This window comes from Salvia splendens, chromosome 22 (assembly GCF_004379255.2).
Source record: "Salvia splendens isolate huo1 chromosome 22, SspV2, whole genome shotgun sequence".
Classification (NCBI taxonomy): Eukaryota; Viridiplantae; Streptophyta; class Magnoliopsida; order Lamiales; family Lamiaceae; genus Salvia; species Salvia splendens.
Window position 1 is genome coordinate 24198939 of NC_056053.1, and position 21302 is coordinate 24220240.

A 21302-nucleotide genomic window follows, 5' to 3' on the forward strand; every position below is an offset into this window, starting at 1 on the left:
CATTAATTACATTTTTTGGATAAAAACAAAAACTTAAATCATATAAAAAACGGCGAGCAAATAAAAACAAAGTCCAATACAAGCAAAACAGACTCATATGAACGATGATACAATAAAAATGAGCAAAACCATACAAAACTAAATATGATGCAGTCATGCGACTAATGAAACAAGTTTAAGACGGACACCATATAAACTAAACATTGAACTCAAAACAAAACGTCGCATCATTAGAGGCCTCACGACAGCTTGCGAGGGGTCAACAACTCACGAGAGCAAGAAAGATTGTATCAAATAACACCTTTGCATCAACCAACAAGAAGAGAATTGATTCTTCGATTTTGATATCGAAATTATTTGCGTTGATTGGTAGTAGTATATTTGTTGATAGAAGCTCTTCAATTAGTCTCCGAAGAGTTCTTTTTTTTTCCACAAATTGCATATTTTTATTAATTTGTGAAATAGTTGGATTTTATTTCTCGTTTCCCACAACCGTTGAAGTCACTTTCAAATTCACTAGCATTTTTAGTGTTTGATGTAAATTAAAAAAGCACAATATATAGGGAGTATATTCTATCTCAACATCTATACAGTTTTCATGCAATATAAAATGGCCAAAAAGAATTTGTCATATTAACTCCACCAATTTTTGCACTTTATCATCTTTAACTTTTTTGCAACAATATTTAATCATCCAATAATGAAAGTAGTGCAAAACACTCATAGTTTACATGACAAAGTGCTATTAACAAAATATACTAGTAATTTTCAGTTTTGTGTGACACCTTTGTGAGAGTGTTTTCTTTGATGAGTTAAATATTTCTTAGTGTCCAACTTATTTTGCAAGTTAACCAGTTTATATGCAATGAGAACCCATTTAGTGGAGATGGGAGGCTTGCCTTGAGGAAAGACTCAACAACACCATGAGGTTCGCCAAGCACAACTTTAAGTCTGATTTATCTTTCAAAAACGACTCAATATAAAAAAAAGTTTCTATAGACTCGTCGTCGATGAAATTAGGAATGATAAATATGTATATTATGCTAAACAGAATCGAATACTTCCGAACATACATTTCCCTTTTCATTGGGATCAATGATCAATAATTTGAGTTCCATTAGCCATTAGGAAATGGACAAGTTTAAGATGACTGGATTCATTTTCTATTAATGTTATACTAGACGACGAGCTTGTGTTCTTTGTTGTTGTTTTTTTGCACAAATTTTTTTCTTATTGGTTTTGTGTTAAGATTAAGGTCAGTACTTCAGTCTAAACCACCATATATTCCTTGTTCAATTACTTGATTCAATATATAAATCTGATCTAAATTTTTTTTATTAAAAATGATAACAAAGTTAGTTGGAATATGGTAAGGAGTCACACCATATGCTTAGCTTAGCCACCAAGAACACAGGAACATGGCCCCTCTCAAGCCATTATTATTGACTTGAATTTATTTCCTTTTTCCCTTTTAAGAAAAAAAGTCATATTTCAAATCAAAATTAGCACAATTGGTCATATTTCAAATCAAAATGAGCACAATTATATCAACTTATCATTCTAATCATCTCAAATTTTCTTAATTACTGCACGAACTAATTATTCTAGTACTATTACTTTTTGCTATATGCAGTTGTTATTCAATCAAGACTTAGGTGATGAACCCAAAACATAATGTAAAAATCTAAATTAGTTGTCATGTACCACCAAAAAAAGTTATCATAATAACAAGACTATTGAAAATATCCCTTTTCAGTTTGCGGTTTTTCGCATTCTTTAATTCTATGTAAATAAATGACTATAACTATCAATAGTAAGCAAGAGTTCAACAACACAATCAACAAGAATGTGCTACATAAAAACAAATCCCTACAAAGTCCTAAGCAGATCGAGGAAAACATAAAATATTAAAATAATTTGGTAATGCCAAAAACACTAAGTACGAAACAAAACAAAATATAAAATAAAATCTAGAAAAAACAACAAACACATAATCGATCAACAAAGGGTAGGACTCATACATAGGGATAGAGCAACATATATGTATGCTCTCTTAGTCTATATAAATTAACTTCATATTGAAACAATGGTTATGCAAATGTAAATTCCACTAACACCACTCACTATATACTCATGAAATATCTTTTACATATAATATAATTAATAAATGTGTATAAACATGCACGCGTGGAGTGGGGTTGGGTGTGTTTGAGTAGTGGATTGGATTCATTGGAAGTAAATGGGGAAATTAGTTGTTTGGCAAGACAAGAAAAATACTAAAGTTGGAGGGTGGGGCATTAATCCATGGAGCCATTTTGTTTGTGGATTCTCCAACAAAAACATCCACGCTTGGAAAGCAATTTAAACCCATTTATATAAATACGTGTGAGAGAGAGAGATAATTAAAATAATTTGGTTACTAATTATTTAATATATTTACCACGATTAAAGCACCGGAAAAAGTGCCAATTCTTCCGCTGATTGCTTATTATTAGTATATTAATTATTAATACTACTACTAATAATTAATTTCACTATTCCATCCACTTGGTCTAGCCTTTTTTTTTTATGTCGTTGAATTGCTAAAGAAGCCATTTCATTGGGTAGAACAATCAAGTCGTTTTACACTTTTTACCAAATTAAATGAGACTTTTAGTTTGAATAATATCATATGACTATTTTACAAGTTTTTCTCTGAGAAACAAATAATAATTCTTAAATATTTTAAAAAGTAAAATAAAAATAACTTAATATAAAGTAGAAAGTTTACTATTGGTAGTGCTAGAGATATATGTCACACAATTTTTTAGTACTATAAGAAACTCAATTTTTGTCGGTTTTATCCATATTTGGCATATTTTCAATTAAATAATCACATTTAAGAGGCAAATTCCTAAGATTGAAAAAAAATGACAAAATTCTTTAATGACATTTAATGTTGAAAAGATACATCAGCCTCCTCATAATTTCTTATTGACTGAACATATCATGATTTTTTTGGTATAAAAATAGATGATAAAATTGTTTAATAAAAAAGCCAGAAGCAAAACTCTCATTTTTAATTTGGATATAGATGGGTAAAGTCGAAATAGATTGGCCCATATCTTCAGCTACATACCAAGGCCCAACAATAACATATGTCTGGCCCGGCTTATGTGCCACGAGTCGGGCTCATTTGTAGCATTGTTAAGATTAAAAAACTGAGATAAACAGCTTAAGATAATATTAGTATAATAAATTATTTTGTGTTTAACTACTTATATAAAAATAGAAAATAGAATGTGACGTATTCAGGCGTGTATATTGTTTCTATATTAATATATAAAATTAGTATTTGTTTTTTCTTAAACTTATGCACCTAAAAAATTTAAATCAACACAAATATCAATAGAGGCGCCTAAGACCATCATGACCGATCCGGATAGGCGACGTCATGGCAGCAATATCGATACGTAAGAAAGTGACAACTATAGAGAATAACGTTTGTCATTAAGAAAACCACAACAATGAGGTGCACATGAGGGAAATCAAAATAAATATAAACAGTCGTCTACCACAGCCACAACTCCCTTTCCTTTCTCCTTATGTACCACCCACTCCACCTCATTGCCACCTATTCATTTCTATCTTTATTATAGAAATGAGATTAAATGAATAACACGTGAAGGTTGACATCAATAGGCCTCAAGAGGACGATTCTCTAAGATGGAGTGAAGTGTGACTCGTAGTACTTAGTAACGAGCTAATCGCGACCTAATCTCTCTTATAATACACACCCCTACTTTCGAACACTTGAACTTCTCATTTCATTCAGCGACATAACCCCGAATCAATTCATACAATCTGAAAACTAACTAACCTCCTATGTGAAACAACTACGATCAAGGCAAAAATCATCACCATTAAAAAATAATGAATAAAAATAATTGTTGTCAATTCATCGAAAATACCCAATAAACTCACAATCGAACTCAAGAATTCTGAGAATTTAAATAAAAAAAATTAAATTTCCAGTCAGAAAACCACACAACAAGACCATCGTTTAGACCGTTTAAAATTTCAACACAATCTTAATCAGGCGCCAAAGCAATTCTTTAAGAAACCGAAATCCGAGTCATCTAGTCATCTCAACCGTCAAATCAAGTCTTATCCACGGCCAACAATAGAACTAAGCATCACACGGATAGAATCTCATATCCGTCGATTAAACCTCAAGATCCACGGTCCCAATCCCTTACCACAATACTCCATCTTCCTATAAAATCGATCTTCCACACTCCCTCTCATCACCAAAAATTCAAACGTAATTCATTCCCTTTTCAAACCTTTTCTCAAGCACATATCAAGAAAATGTCTGGCCGCGGCAAAGGAGGTAAAGGATTGGGCAAGGGAGGCGCGAAACGACACCGTAAGGTGCTCCGCGACAACATCCAAGGGATCACGAAGCCGGCGATCCGACGCCTGGCTCGCAGGGGCGGCGTCAAGCGCATCAGCGGCCTGATCTACGAGGAGACTCGCGGCGTGCTGAAGATCTTCCTCGAGAACGTCATCCGCGACGCCGTGACCTACACCGAGCACGCTCGCCGGAAAACTGTGACGGCGATGGATGTCGTCTACGCTCTCAAGAGGCAGGGACGCACTCTCTACGGATTCGGCGGTTAGGTTTTAGGCTTAATCGATGTATAGATGAATTGAATCGGAAAGTTAGGGTTTGTGTTTTCCGAATTAGGGGTTTATGTTTGTGCCGCTTTGATTCCGCTAAAGCTAATGAAATTTCAACGTTTACTAAGACCTTGTGCCTCCTTATTCTTATAATTCTATGCTTTTTTTGTTATTGAATCATTAGCTTAAATTCACTACTGTGTTTTGATGTTGCATTGGCAAATCACATTTCCAGTCAATGCTAGATTTTTGTTGATTGAATTCTATTTCTTCGGTTTATTTATCTCAGATCTGGAGCTGTGTAGAATGTTGAGATATTCAATTTTGTTGGTTTGATAAAAGTACTTGAATATGCTAATTTTTGCATCAGTACCATTTTAAGCTGTGGAGATGTTGAAGTTGTTTGATATTCCATTTAATATGCTAATACAGAAAATTTATGAATGTTTATTTGAATCTTGGCATCTCAAATCACCAAGTGTTGCACACATACTACTAAACTAAATTATTGAATATTTATCTACATAAATATGTTGAGTTAATCTACCAATGATCCTATATCTCTCAAGCAAAACTTGATATCTTCCATCTCTTTCATCAATGAAGAGATGCAAAATCTTGTTGCATTCAGATACTGAATCACCATTTCTCTTAGACTTTTACCATCTTCTTCTTCGTCCTCTCGAGCAAGGGAGGCCTCTGTCTGTTCTGTCAACGGAACACCTGTTTTTTCTCGACTGCATAGCTTCCCGGACTCCATATCCTCTAAGACTGCTTGCGGCTTAGTGATGATCCCTTGCTCTAGATGTATATACGTAGAGCTTAAGGTCTCCTCGAATAGTTGCACCTCGTTATTTATCTGCTCCAGAAATTTGCTTCCTAATTCTATCTCAGCTAGCTTTGAAAGCAGCTCAAGATTGTGTGTGATGAAGCACAGCATATCCACGGTGCTGGACATGGATCGAACGAGCTTCTTGTAGCAAGCACTGCGGAAGGGAAGGAACCAGAACCCGGGCTCCGTCTCTGCGTCTGCTACTAACCCTTTCAGCTGAGAGACTAGTTGATTCAGATGCCTTTCCCTCTCTTTCATATCAAGAAACTCATCACTTGTTTGGTTTTTCTGCATTCTTGTTCCTTTTAAGCAGTCTTGCAGGGCAGAAACTGTTAAATACGCGTGATTCCTGGCTAGCGTGGCTGCTGTGGTCGGCTGCAGGAAGAGCTCCACGACAATGAAGGCCGTTATGCCTATAAGAACCTCTGTGAGCCGAGCGATGGCAAATTCAGTTGGAACACCGTAGTTCTTCCTCCCGAGTATCACCAACGCTCCTATGGCTGCTGATACTCCGCCTGTTTGCCCGAACATCCTGCTGTGTCTCAGAAAGGTAGTGATGATGATCCACGGAACAAGTGCCAGAAGCCTCAGCACTTCGTAATGGAAGAGGAAACAGCATATCACTCCATAGACCGATCCCAGAGCCGTCCCCTGCAATCTTGAGTTAGCTACCGTGAAGATCGCCTGCCTTCCTTCAACGAAGCTGATGGCGATCGTGAGGCCCGCCCAGCATCCGTTCTCCTTGTCGAATAGCAATCCTAGCAGCACTGCCAGGCTGAGGCTAAGTGAGCATTTTGTCGCGAACATCAGCCTCTTGTGGCTGGGAATCCATCGTTTGAATCCTGTTTCTGGCTTCGTTGGAGGCTCAGAATTGCAGCACATGGCCTCGTTGAGGAACATGTGTATGCACGAGAGGTAGAGCGAGAGCCATCCGTGGTTCGGGGATGGGAGGTTTGGATCGGGCAAAGATGATGAGTTTGGCATGAGTTCTGTTTCGACTTTGGAGTTGAAAGGAGAGTAGCAACGAAGCTGCTCGATTCTCTCCTCGATGCGTGTGGATAAAGCTTGCGTGAATTCAGAGATTTGTTGCTGGTCTGTTCCTTGAAATGGAGTGGCTGTAGCAGAAGAAATCAAGGAGTATTCTATTCCTCTCATCTCAAGCTCCATGTTTTGAAGTCTCTCTCCTAGCTTGGTTGGTTTCCTCCATGGCCTTTCCCACCGTAATACATCCTAAAGAGACAACAGTTGAGTTGATGATTCTTGAATATGAGGAGGAATTTTGGGAGAGTATTTGGTTGGTTAGTTAGTTAGTTAGTTACCTCGGAGATTTTGATACTTTGGAAAAGCTTGGATCCGGTTTCGGACAAGGGCTTGGATTGTGAGATGAGTTCAATCTTGGTTTGCTTGTCCGTCGCTGTTAGAGCGCGTAGGTATAGGTTCATTCTTTGTGAAGCATTCTCAGCATACAATCGGCACAGCTCTTGCACCTGTATCGTTCGCATAAGATTGTGTTGTGTAACGACTCAAATGTACTTTAATTTGCTATACTAGTACTTTGACTCAATAATAAATTAGTATTTGATTGAGATTGTAAAAAACAATTCATTGTATTAAATGAAAATTTTAAAAATAAAATAAATTATTTATGTATAAATATGTTGAAGAAATAGAATTATGATCGTAAGATTCATTAAATAACTAAATAAGGTACTATACTATTTCGAAAATTAAATTAGTTACTAATGCCACATGCTTAAATGAAAATTTTATGATTACATAAAAGACGTTAGGAAAGCAAGTTTAGATTCTAAATATCATATCATATATATTTTGGAATCATGCTCTAACACGTCATAAGTGGACAACATGGCCGAATCGAATAACTGAATTTTTACTAACGACAAATAACTTAAACGAATTATTTAATTTGTTTTGAATTGTTAAATATATTAATATTATCTTAAAATGATGTCAATATTAGAAAGAAAAATAATATTCCCTCCCTCTATTAAATATAGTCTTATTGGTGGACAACATGAGTTTTATTGAAAAATTAGTAAATATTTATAAGAGAAATAGATAAAGTTGGATAGAAAAATAGATAAAATGGACAAAGTAAAAAAGAGAAAGTGTCAAAAAAATATGAGACAAAAAAAATAAAAACTGAAAACAAATTGAGAGTAATTTTCTTCTTTTTTTAGTACTCACTTCATCCCATGATAGATGTCACATGATTTTAGAAAATGTTTTTATATATATTAAATATAGAGAGAATATATTTTTATATATCAATGCCGGAGAGAACTTAAAAAATGAAATGTAAATCTTTTGTGAGATAAATTAAAAGAAAAATGTAAAATTTACCTTTGAACAAGAGAATATGATAATAATTTCAGTGGATAAATCAAAATGAAAAGATGAATACTATTACTATTTTTCATGAACCGAGAAAATGAATATATATAGGGAGTAACATATAAAAGGAATATATATCGTATGTACTACTTACATAAAAAAATGACGGATCATTTTATTCAATTAGTAACATATAAAAGGAATATGATAGTACTAATTTTGGTGGATAAATCAAAATAAAAAGATGAATACTATGTTTTGTGAACGGAGGAGGAAAATGTATATAGTACAATGTGTACCTACATACATACCACATAAATGATAAACTATTGTGCTCTCAGATCTTGTTAACAAAAGTGTAAATTCCAAAATTTAAGATTTATTATTAAGCTAAATCGAAGAACTACAGATTAATGAAAAAAAATGGCGGATCATTTTATTCAACTAATTCACTTTTCGTAAATAAAATCAACAAAAAATTTAACTAAGAACTATATTTAATCAAAATAACAAATACACCTATAGTAATATTTTATAGTGACGAATTGTCACTTCTATAACTTTTATTCATACTAAAAACCACCATACCTTAGTAGATGCTCCGCCGGGATACGGCAGCAGCAAAGCGAACAGCGCCGCCAATGCTCCCAGCGCCGTACTCGCGCCGAGGTACACCGGGTGCATGAAACCGCCCGTCGACCCATCGCCGAGCACCGCCGCGCAGCTGACCAGCACGATCTGCCCGAACGCGATCTTCTTCGCGGTCAGGTGCGTGCATTCCGGCAGCGCCACCGCGAAGGCCGCCGCTGCCACCGCCGCCCCCGCTGCCAGGGGCGGCATCTGGGCCGCGGGGCCCAGGAGCCAGCGCCACAGCACGGCCAGCGGCACGACCTGCGCCGTGCCAGCATCCGCGCAGCGCCTCCCCGGCCGTGGCGTCCGTGATAATCGTCACGGCTGTTAGGTAGGAGAACGCCGCGAACTTTATGTGGCGGGCCCGGAGGAACTCTGGGCCGTAGAGTGTGGTCACGCCCACTGCGGCACAGGCCGCGGCGGTGCGTGACCCGGTGCTCAGCCGCGTGCGCCACGCGGCGCGGCGGCGCTCCGCCACTGTGCAGGTGGTGCTTCCCATTTGGTATCGTGATCTTTTTTTTTCTCTCTTTATTTTTTAGTTTTTTTAAGAAGTAATGTAGTGTTTTTTTGAAGGGAAAAGGATGGAGTGATTCTTGCAAGAAAATGATGGATGGACTTATTTATAAACGTGGTTGCGATACGGTTGGAGAAGTGTGACAAAATTGTTTGCTGTGAGTAATAGTGTAAATATTTATGTATAAATAAAAGGAGAATGTTAAAGATAGTTTGAACCATTTTCGGCACCCTAAACTATTAATAATATTCAAATAATCATCATAAATTAATTAGGGTGAATTGTCTGGTAACTATGAATTTTGGTTAGTCCTACAACGTTGACCTGTAAAAACCTAACGCTTTTCTTGATTTTTCTACGTGATTTAATTTGAGTGAAATTTTATTTAGTGTAAGTTGCCTGAAAAAATAATGAAGTTTGGTGGTTAAACATACATCTTTAAAAACTAAGTCAAATACAGTAGTAGTATATCATAACTTAGAAATTTTTTCAATTGTCCCATTATTTTGTATTTGGATTACATTGTGTATGACGTTAAAGCCAAAATAAGTGAATATTTGCAAATATGTATATCCTCACAAAAGCAATTGATTTTTCCGCAATTTACCCAATTAATCATAATTTGATATTTTTGTATCTAGTCGCACCACCCATCCAACGGGTTTGCCCCACATGCGGTGCTGATTGGGTGACGGACTGACGGGGTAGAGTCGCATGGCATGCTTTTACACTATGTAGGGTGTAAGCGTTCCATCCTTAGTAATCCACAACGATGTAATAACAATTTATTAGTTCAAACCATAGCCCTAAACTACATTTCAGTATTCAAAATATTTCTTTTATGAAATTCATTTTCTATTTTAGTTTCAAAAATAATATTTGTACATGAATTCCATTTGGATGCTCCCGAGTCAAAATAATTAACTGTTTTGCCACCCAATAGTCGATGATGGTATATTTTGATACAAATATGAGAGTAAGTATATAATGTGGATGTTATTGATAGTATGAGATATTTTAGAGACATGATTTTGCCTATATAAATATTAAAACGGTCACATTATTGAAAAAAAGTTGCATCATTTTTACTCGGGCGATTTCGACATATTCAATATTTTAATATGCTTCAGAATCAGATTGTTAGTTAATTTACTAGATCGACAAGAGTTGGTTTAAGGAAATATTGAATCTAAACAGCAATATTCCAACGAAATGGGACAATTGTTGCAATATAATTTTGTTTTTTCTACTATTTAAGATTTCTTTTTTTTTCCTTATAATTCCATGGTCGTATCATCATCCTCCACCAACCCCAATTCTTCATAGCTATGTTATATTATTCTATATTCCATCATTTAATTGGGTGAAAATCAGTATACATTTTCAACTAAGAAGGAATATTCCTCAACTGCTTGGTTCTTTTTTTAATTCAGAAAATCCTAAATATTCATTCCTCAAAGTGTCATTGATTTTTCAATTAATTTTACTACATAAAATCATACACCCACAAAAACATAAATAAATAAATAAATAAATAAATAAATAAATACTACAGCATATAAATATGGAGTATAAACAAGACTGTTGGTCACAGTGCACACATTTGGCAATAAAATTACAACTAAAAAGAAGTCTGGGGCTTAGTTTATGCTAAGCAGTTGACAATATATATATTTTTTAAACTTTTAATAAAATATTACTACGAACTGATAGTATTTCAAAATAAGTTGGACGATTGAGCTTAGTTTATGTGATGGAAAAGCTTAACTATTAAAACGCCGTTACTCAAATGCATTATACGTTCGATTGAGATGTCTTTTATGTTTTAAGTGTTACGTAACATTTCAAAAATCATGTCTTATAAATATCTACAGCCCATTGTTTAGTAAAATTAAGTGTAATTAAAAGTTTTTAACTCGATCTTGAATATTTGAAAGAGCGTCGTCAACCCATGAGAGCAGGAAAACTCAATGAAACTCCGCCTTTGGTGGAGTTACTTCTAGTTCCATTATATTTATTTTGGTTTCATTTGTTAGCCATTGCTATTGAAACTGCCACACCTATTCTCCATTCAGACATCGAAACAACCTTCTTTGATATATCTCACCGCACAAGTGTTTCTTGAACTTGCCATTCTTGACTCATACCGAGCTAACGAAGTGCGACATAAACTTGAATTGTAGATACATTAAGCTTGATTTAAATGTATATGAACTTAATTTTATTGTACTAAACCAAAAATCAAGGATCTAGAGCACAATGGGATGATCTCGAATTTTCTCGATCAATCAAATTATAGTAGTAATAGTTAATATCAATTGCACTAGTATATATGAAGATTGCCTTGTCGGTACGTTATTCTAAAATTGTATTGAATCGTACAACTGTTCGGATATTAGTTTGCCAATGAAAATTATCATGATCATCATTGTACTAGATATTTTTTTATGATCAATGGATAAAATATTTATTATTTGTATGAAAAGTTTGGAATGCTGATATTTAGCTAACATTCACATCATATTTAGCTAAATATGCGAACCATAAACTTCTTTTCATGCTCCATATTCAATTGTTTTGTCTAACATTATTCATTGTGATTATTTAGTATGAATCGTAATACGTATTTTATTTATTCAGTGTGAGGATTTATTCAAAAAATAAAAAGTAAATTTTTATATCTGAACTTATGTTTTGCTACGGATATAATTCATACGACTGTTTCGGTCTTGCTATTAAATCAATAATTAAGGTCCACTAAAAATAAACAAATCTCTTTGTTACCAATAAAAAATAAAAAAAATAAACAAATCTCACAATAATATTTATTGAAATGAAGTCGAAATTTAGTTGTCAGAATATAATAAGATGTGGTTGTGGGTGCATTCACTTGATCCAAGCATAGTTGTGCTTCATTATAATAATCTACTAATAATGTACAATTTCATAGAAACTACAATAAGTATGCAATGCAAGTGATTTCTTTTGCATTTAGACAAAAGATTCAAAAAACATATCAATTGGTCAGCAACATCAATACAAACAACAATGGCTTAACAAGTTACACGAATAAACATATCACAAACTACGAGTGAAAAGGAACAAATGTAAAGAATATGATAAATATACCTACCAACAATAACATAAAGCATGAAGTAAAAGAAACAATCAACTATACGGTCAGCAAAGATAGAGAGAAATCACACCACCACACATTAGTCCACCAAACACTCCCCTCCCAAACCCCTAATGATATCCAAGTATCTTACATGGATAATAATTTCAAATATTAATTGAACTAATTTCTCTAAAGGGAAGAGGATCCTAATTTAATGCATGATTTGGAAATGTGGATTGCCTCTGTCACAAGGAAACAATGATTTCCACTAATTCTTCAACTAGAGAGAATTTAAATGAATAGTTTGATTGGACAGTATATGTAAGTTGGGATGAGTTACTTGGCTATGATTACATCAAAATGATCATATCCTATCATTCAAAATTAAATTCGTGCACCTACATTTATTATATAAGTCTATGTGGCAGCTTCTCCTTGATCGTGCGGTATGTCTTGAAATATATGAATATTAAAAAAAGAAAAAAGTGTTTTTTATGCTCATAATAAAAAATTTGAATCCACTTATAATTTTATGCTCCTTGGAAATAAATTGAACTTGTTAATAGGGTATAAAATGTCTCAACACGAAATATAAAAGCAAACAAAAGACAGGCACATTGATGAGCATATGGAATGACCTTGTCGTGTGTCATAATACGACCTTTTAACGGCATAATAAACTATTACTCATCTTGAAATCTTCAAGTAGGAAAATTTGAGTGTAACATAAATAGTACGGCGAATCAGGGTAAAGAGCAAATAAGCCCTTTTTTGCCGCTCATCTCGGCATGCATCTACAGTGGATCTAGCTAACCTTTGTCCTTCCGAATGGGTTGCGCAAAATCGAGTACTTCAACCCAATGTTCCTCTTGTGATACATTTGAATCACTAGTACTCAAGATATGTTCTAAATGAACATTTTTACAAATGTATCCATTGACATTCGTTTAAAAGTTAAAACCTATGCAAGCATTTAGGAATATGAATATATGCACCTGCATATTGATGAGCAACTAAATAATCGTTATTTCCCTTTTACATTACTCAAATTGGGCTATCAATATTCCCAGCCTTTAAAGTCAAGTCAAACAGTATGAAGAAAATAAAATTGCTATCAATATTCCCAGCCTTTAAAATCGGCCCATTAATAAATAAACATTGCATATTTTACAGATAGAGGCCCAAAATACTATAAGCCCAGTATCATCATCTGAGTTATTTACATATATATTTTATATTTTTAATGAAAATTGATTACATCGGTCTCTATCTATTTTATAATTTTGATCTGTCCCAATAAAATAAAGTTTTCTATTATTTACAATTTTTCTTTAATGAGATGAACTTCATTTTACTAACCATACTTAATCATTTTTCCTTTCTATTTCTTCTATTTATAAATTGTAAATTAAAATAAGTGATATGTTAATTTTTCCTCTAACTAGAGGGTGAACAATCAGATATCTAATCGAGTTTTTGTCAATTTTACCTGATCCGACAATTCAATATTTTATGAAAAATGAGTCTGATATGATTTGAATTGTATGAAAATCCAAACCTGGACCGAAAATTTGAAATTGCATAAAAACTTGGAATGTAAAATTACAAAAATCCAATTCAAAAAATTTGAAAATTTGAAAATCCAATATCAAAATCTAAAAATCTAATATAGCAAACACTTATCGTTGTCCAACACAAATGTTTTGTTCACCCATGACTCTAACCACACCGTACTGGAAGAGGTTAAGCTCTCATAACGAATTTGTGATATCATTTATTCGATAATTTTGTCAATCAACTAAATATGTTACGAAGTAGTTGTAATATTTTCATTTTTAGAATCGTATGATTTTGAGTCGAACATCCGTAAAATGCAAATATGAGTGAATTACAAAAATGGTACATGATCTTTCACTTTCGCACGTAAATGGTACATGATCTTTATTTTATATCGTTTTTTAATACCTATAAATCACATTTTTGGTACATGTTTCACCCCAAAAATGTCCTCTAAACAAATACATTTTTTCATTTGTGACATAGAGGATATATTAGGCATATACAAAACTAGTACCAAAATTGATATTATAATATCTTTTCTCATTATCCTCACTCTTTATACTATTATTATTAATCAATATTAATATTATTATATTGATGTTATAAATTAGTATTTAATTTATTTTTAAATATCATTTAAATATACTTAATTATGATTATAGTTATAATAATAATAAGTACTACTATTTTATATTAAATTAATAACTAATCAATATAGTCTTAATAAAAGTTTAAAGTTGTGAATGGTATTCATAATGATTTTAAGAGTTGAAAAAGATGAAACATAAACTAAGGAGAAAAAAGAAAGAAAAAAAAGAAGATAAATACTAAAAGAAAGAAGAAAATGAAGAAAAAAGAAAAAAAGAAGAAACTAAAGAAGAAAGGAAGAAAAAAAAATCACATGTTTAGTACTATTTAATTGAACTTCCAAAAATATCCTCCATAATTAAAATATCACATGTTTGGTACCTAGAGTTATTTTTGCCATGGAGTACTAAAAACGATATAAAATAAAGATCAGCTATCATTTATGTGCGAAAGTGAAAGATCATGTACCATTTATGTGGTTCACACTTTGGAAAAAGATCTCTCTTATAATATTACCGACTTATTAAAATGAACACTATATAAAATTAAAAGGTTTCTTAAATAAGAAAAAACGAAAAAGGTAAGAAAAATAAAAACCAAGCGCGGCTATGTTCAAACCGTTCAAACCTAGCACTCCCTCCGCGCAAAAAACGCAGCCCATCCCCCACCGTCCGATTTCAAATCCAACGGCTCTCAATAATTAGGGTTTATTCAGAACATTCTAGAACGTCAAACCTAGCTCCCTCCCTCACATACAAACACCAGCTCATTTTCTGTAGCCCGGCCTCTCAATTCAAATCTAGTTTCCTTCACATCTATCTCCCAATTAGATCTGTAAACTGCTACTATGGCTGGAAAGGGAGAGGGTCCGGCCATCGGCATCGATCTCGGCACCACCTACTCCTGCGTTGGTGTGTGGCAGCACGACCGTGTTGAGATCATTGCCAATGACCAGGGAAACAGAACCACGCCGTCGTATGTCGGCTTCACAGACTCCGAGCGCCTCATCGGTGACGCCGCGAAGAATCAGGTCGCGATGAACCCGATCAACACAGTTTTTGGTACGGATTTTTGCGATCTGTGTACTAATTGTTTTTATGATTTTGTCTGCTAGGTCTGTTTTAGATTGTAATTGAGTTTCTATTAGTCATGGATTGTGTACATATATATGTTCGTCGATTAGTAGGCCAAACATTCAGTGGTTATAAGTAGAACGATCTTGATACGCATGAAGCTGGGCATGATTTTGTCTGTTAGATCTGACTTGGATTGTGATTTAGTTGATTTATCGTGTTACCTTTGACTTGGAGTGGTTGTGGAATGGGAACATGTGTATCTGCGTCGATCTGCTTTGTTTGTTTAGTAGGCCAAGGATTTGATAGCTAGAAGTAGAATTATCTTAATAGACATGATGTTGAGCATGGATCTGTCTTGTTTTTACTATATCGCGTTAGATCTGAATCAGTATGATGCCGATTTCATCTTATGCATATGCTGATTTAGTTTTTTAGTGACTATGACTATAAATTTTTACTGTAACTATGTTATGGAAGTGTAAATTTATGTAAATCCATACATAAACCATCTGTTCACAATCATAACTTGAAAACTAGATATTTTACATAGGCTTAATGCAGTGCTTGTTTTTAGCTTGTAATACCAGTTATTTAATTTGCCTACAGTTCACTCTATCATCCTGGATTAAGTCAGATTGTTAATTTTGTTATTGCTAGTGTGATAGTTATTGAGTGTATTCATTCTGTTGGTATGCATTATTTTTATTGAATGCTCATTCTGTGTTGGATAGTATGGGTTTCAAGGGTTTCAAGTTGATCATTTCATTTTTTTTATTTTCCAGATGCCAAGAGGTTGATTGGAAGGCGGTTTACTGATGCCTCTGTTCAGAGCGACATTAAATTGTGGCCATTCAAGGTTTTTGCCGGACCTGCCGAAAAGCCAATGATCAGTGTTCAATACAAGGGCGAGGAGAAGCACTTTGCTGCTGAGGAGATTTCCTCCATGGTTTTGATGAAAATGAGGGAGATTGCTGAGGCTTACCTTGGTTCAGCTGTGAAGAATGCTGTCGTCACTGTCCCAGCCTACTTCAACGACTCCCAGCGTCAAGCCACTAAGGACGCTGGAGTTATTGCTGGCCTCAATGTGATGCGTATCATCAATGAGCCCACTGCTGCTGCCATTGCTTATGGTCTTGACAAGAAGGCGACCAGTGTTGGCGAGAAGAATGTTTTGATCTTTGATTTGGGTGGTGGTACTTTTGATGTCTCTCTTCTCACCATCGAGGAGGGTATCTTCGAGGTGAAGGCTACTGCTGGTGATACTCACTTGGGTGGTGAGGACTTCGACAACAGAATGGTGAACCACTTTGTTCAGGAGTTTAAGAGGAAGAACAAGAAGGACATCAGTGGTAACCCAAGGGCCTTGAGAAGGTTGAGGACAGCTTGTGAGAGGGCGAAGAGGACTCTTTCGTCTACTGCTCAGACCACCATTGAGATTGACTCTCTGTATGAGGGTATTGACTTCTACGCCCCCATCACCCGTGCTAGGTTCGAGGAGCTCAACATGGACTTGTTCAGGAAGTGTATGGAGCCTGTCGAGAAGTGCCTAAGGGATGCCAAGATGGACAAGAGCACTGTGCACGACGTTGTCCTTGTCGGAGGATCCACCAGGATTCCCAAAGTTCAGCAGTTGTTGCAGGATTTCTTCAACGGCAAGGAGCTTTGCAAGAGTATTAACCCCGATGAGGCTGTTGCCTATGGTGCTGCAGTCCAGGCTGCCATCTTGAGCGGTGAGGGTAACGAGAAGGTCCAGGATCTATTGCTTCTCGATGTCACTCCCCTTTCTCTTGGTTTGGAAACCGCTGGAGGTGTCATGACTGTCTTGATCCCAAGAAACACCACCATTCCCACCAAGAAGGAACAGGTTTTCTCGACCTACTCCGACAACCAGCCTGGTGTGTTGATCCAGGTCTTTGAAGGTGAGAGAACGAGGACACGTGACAACAACCTCCTCGGAAAGTTTGAGCTCTCCGGAATCCCTCCTGCTCCCCGTGGTGTCCCTCAGATCACTGTCTGCTTTGACATTGATGCTAATGGTATCCTCAATGTCTCGGCTGAGGACAAGACCACCGGCCAGAAGAACAAGATCACAATCACCAATGACAAGGGCAGGCTCTCCAAAGATGATATTGAGAAGATGGTCCAGGAGGCTGAGAAGTACAAGTCGGAGGATGAGGAGCACAAGAAGAAGGTTGAGGCCAAGAACGCCTTGGAGAACTATGCCTACAACATGAGGAACACTGTGAAGGACGAGAAGATCGCCTCCAAGCTGCCCGCTGATGACAAGAAGAAGATCGAGGACGCCATTGAGTCTTGCATCCAGTGGCTTGATGGGAACCAGCTGGGTGAGGCTGATGAGTTCGAGGACAAGATGAAGGAGCTTGAGAGTGTCTGCAACCCCATCATTGCCAAGATGTACCAGGGAGCTGGAGGTGAAGCTCCAATGGACGATGATATCCCGGCCCCCAGCGGCGGCAGCAGTGCCGGACCCAAGATTGAGGAGGTCGACTAAATCTATTCCTGTGTTTAACCCCATGGCTTTGAGTATCCTATGTTTTTAAGGTTTTTGTTGGACAACATATGATTTTGATGCTGTTTTTGTCAGAATCATTTTAATGCTCTTTTAATATCAGTATCATGTTTTGGATTCTATAGTTTTTGCCTTTTTATTTTCTACTTTTTACTTTTTCTTTTGATTTCGATGGTTCTGGTTATTATCTGCTGCATGAAATAACTAAAATTCTTCTTATGGTCTATCAAATTTCCATCTTATTGTGTTCTTGGAAATTAAATGAAAATTATGTTTTTTACGGTCATAATCCAAGATGACATTTTACTTGTATGAAATTAATTGAAAATAGTACAAAATATTCATTTGGAAATTAAATGAGAATAGTAAAACTATTCACTTGTGATTTGGGTTTCTCTTTGGAATTATACTAGTTAACTTTTTTTTATTTACCAAAATCAACATTTTTCACATTATTATTTAGTTTATATATTTTTATTCTTTTTCATACTTTATTAATTAAATATTACTAGTATTTTAAACCTCGTAACTAAAATGAAATTATTATTAACGATGGATGGATGAGATTAGACATTGAATTCACAATTTGCACTTTGATAAACCTTGAAAGAAAAACAGTAAAAAAGACCTTGCACTATAGAGAAATTCCCTCAGATATTTGATAAATGATTTGACTCAGCATATCCATAACTATACATATTGAAAAAGAGAAATGCATCCTTCCTCTTGCAGTTTTTCCAGCCAACCAACTTTGAATTACTGCAGAAAGTGGAATATGATACTGTCCTCAACAGGAAAGAGTCTCATTATCAATTTCACCTATCCACCAAATTATTATCATACTCTTTATAATTCTATTTTCTACTTTCTCCATGTTTTATTTTTCTCTTATTTTATCCATTCCATATTTTTCTCTTTAATAATTTCGTAATTGTACATTAAAACTTTATAATCCACCAATACGACTATTTTTTCAACATTTTAATCCAAATTAATTGCAATTTTATGATATTATCTACTACTATCATTTTCTAGGTGTCGTCCACATCAACACCATCTCATGGGGTATAATTTATTTATTTTTTATTGGTAGATATGTCAAAGCGGGATTAGATAAACAATCATGAGTTATGTTGTTATATTTGCTTTGCCGTTTTGTAACTATATGACCTCGTTTAAATCATGTATCGGTACAAATCCCGTTTATTATTGTGATTTTGTTGTTGTTGTTTGCAGTTTGTATTTACCATATTAGCTGGTTTTAAGGCTCAAATTGGAATAGACCCCTATTATTTTTGCGATTTTGCTATCATTTACTTTGCAATTCGTATTTACCACATAACTGAGTTTCAGCCATATATCGACACATTTCAGACTTATTGCTGTAATTTTCTCGTCGTTTCTTTGTAATATTTCGTATTTACCACAAAACCTAAGTTTTAAGCATAACCCTGTACAAATCTCACTTATTGTTGTGATTTTATTGCCGTTTGCTTTGTTGTTCGTATTTATCACATGACCCAGAGTTTGTGGCAAGAAACGATACAAATCCCACTTATTATTACAATTTGTGTAAATATCCAACGAAATTGAGGATATTATTTTTTCAGCTCGTTCTCCAATTCCTGATTATGGATATTTATTACGTATCAAACCAATGCGTACCAAAAGCGTGTAGTAGAGATATTTCTATACTCAGAAAAAAGAATATAAACTTGCACCTTACCAAACACCACCCAAATTTACATGAAAATGACCCGACCTCAACTAAACACAAACATAATTGAATTTTATCCGAACCAAATTTAAAATTTCAATTTGTTCGGATCAAATTTTCAGATATTCTACTCACCTAACCTCTAACCACACGTACCACAAATTTTTTTGTTCTAATACCGAACTTGTGATATCACTTATTCAGTTATTTTGTAATCGAGTAAGTAATAACAGAGTGGTATTTCTATTTTTAAAAACATATCACCTTGATATTAAGGGCATCCACAACGGTGGCGTCCGTCGCCACGGCCGTCCGCGCCGCTGGCACGGACGCTACCCGTCGAGCAGCGCCGTGCCAGCGAGCAGCTGACGTGGCGCGTTGGGATTCGTCAACGGCATAGCCGTTGTGTTTAAATTTTTTTTAATTAAAAAATCAGTTTTTAATTAAAAAAACTGATAAAAAAATATTTTTTTTCATTTCCCAAAAAAATATATCCGTTTATAACCATTTTTTTCCACTTTTTATTTTTTATTTTTTTTCATTTTTTTACCCCAAAAATACACACTTTCATCTATAAATACCCCCAATTTCACTCCCAAAAATTCACATCAAACTACACAATTCTCATCTTCATTCTTTCATATCCATTTTCATCTTCAATCTCTCATATCCATTTTCATCTTCATTCTCTCATACCCTACAACATCACTATGTCCGGTCAAGACGATAACCCTACGGGCTCCCACGGTTGGAACCCCGAATGGTTCGGGAGTCGCGGAATGCCGGGAGCGGCCGGAGCGAGGTCGACATCATCACTGCGGCGCTGAGCACCTACCAATCCATGAACGGTAAGTCGTTCAAGTACCTAAATGTTTGGCAGGAAACGAGGACGCACCCGAAGTATCTGGGAGACGTAATATCCTCCTCTAGCGGCTCCTCCAAACGGTCACGGTCGGCATCCATATCCCACGCCGGCGAAGAAGTGGCTAGCCAACTCGCCGAAGCTAACTTGGGTAGCCCCGACGCCGGACCAAGCGGTTCCCGACGCCAACCGTAAGGAAGGAAGAAGGCGGCGGCCGAACGCCGTCGCGCCGCGACTCCATCTGCCCCCGCCCCCGAACCCGCACCCTATGTTCCACCTCCACCCCCGAACAACTCGTTGTGGGCCCTTTTGGCCCAACTCAATATGGCCGATAGGTCAACTATGACCCCCACGCAACTTCAAACGCACGAGGACATGATATTGGGTCTCAAAAAACAATTGGGGTTGGTGCCGCCGGATGCGTAGTCTTCCTCGGGTAATATTAGCCAATAATCATGTACTCCATCCGTCCCACACTACTTGCACTTATTTCCTTTCTGGGCGTCCCAAGTTATTTGCACTCTTTCCATTTTTAGTAACAATTTATACCTACAGCCGTAATTGTTTACTTTGTCTATCACTCATTCCTTAATCTCCGTGCCCAAAAGGAAAGGTGCGAGTAGTGCGGGACGGAGGGAGTAATTTTTAATTTTTAGGAGTTTAATTATGTAATTTTTAATTTTTAGTTTTTTAACCCCCGAACAACTCGTTGTGGGCCCTTTTGGCCCAACTCAATATGGCCGATAGGTCAACTATGACCCCCACGCAACTTCAAACGCACGAGGACATGATATTGGGTCTCAAAAAATAATTGGGGTTGGTGCCGCCGGATGCGTAGTCTTCCTCGGGTAATATTAG

At 35.8% G+C, this 21302-nt stretch overlaps 3 protein-coding genes across 3 annotated transcripts; 2 read left to right on the forward strand and 1 right to left on the reverse strand.

Annotated features, from left to right (window-relative positions):
• The first annotated feature begins 4293 nt into the window (after positions 1-4293).
• On the forward strand, positions 4294-4789 carry LOC121785812 (histone H4). Its single transcript, XM_042184258.1, has one exon. It carries the CDS (start codon positions 4351-4353, stop codon positions 4660-4662), a length of 312 nt encoding a protein of 103 aa, XP_042040192.1. The 5' UTR covers positions 4294-4350; the 3' UTR covers positions 4663-4789.
• Positions 4790-5072: 283 nt separating this feature from the next.
• Positions 5073-9048, reverse strand: LOC121785855. The gene is made up of 3 exons (XM_042184323.1): positions 8438-9048; positions 6814-6981; positions 5073-6724 (listed from the first exon to the last, which is right to left on the reverse strand). Exons 1-3 carry the CDS (start codon positions 8687-8689, stop codon positions 5201-5203), a joined length of 1944 nt encoding a protein of 647 aa, XP_042040257.1. The 5' UTR covers positions 8690-9048; the 3' UTR covers positions 5073-5200.
• A 5981-nt stretch (positions 9049-15029) lies between these two features.
• Positions 15030-17985, forward strand: LOC121785854 (heat shock cognate 70 kDa protein 2-like). Its single transcript, XM_042184321.1, has 2 exons — positions 15030-15320; positions 16118-17985. Exons 1-2 carry the CDS (start codon positions 15107-15109, stop codon positions 17845-17847), a joined length of 1944 nt encoding a protein of 647 aa, XP_042040255.1. The 5' UTR covers positions 15030-15106; the 3' UTR covers positions 17848-17985.
• Positions 17986-21302: the final 3317 nt, after the last annotated feature.

Excerpts from the sequence above, each read along its gene's own strand:
- LOC121785812 (XM_042184258.1), top strand. The coding sequence starts at position 4,351 with ATGTCTGGCCGCGGCAAAGGAGGTAAAGGATTGGGCAAGGGAGGCGCG.
- LOC121785855 (XM_042184323.1), bottom strand. The coding sequence starts at position 8,689 with ATGCCGCCCCTGGCAGCGGGGGCGGCGGTGGCAGCGGCGGCCTTCGCG. Across the intron at positions 6,982-8,437 it reads CCGGCGGAGCATCTACTAAG|GTGCAAGAGCTGTGCCGATT; the intron begins GTATGGTGGTTT and ends CGAACGATACAG. Across the intron at positions 6,725-6,813 it reads AAAGTATCAAAATCTCCGAG|GATGTATTACGGTGGGAAAG; the intron begins GTAACTAACTAA and ends TTGTCTCTTTAG.
- LOC121785854 (XM_042184321.1), top strand. The coding sequence starts at position 15,107 with ATGGCTGGAAAGGGAGAGGGTCCGGCCATCGGCATCGATCTCGGCACC. Across the intron at positions 15,321-16,117 it reads CCCGATCAACACAGTTTTTG|ATGCCAAGAGGTTGATTGGA; the intron begins GTACGGATTTTT and ends TTTATTTTCCAG.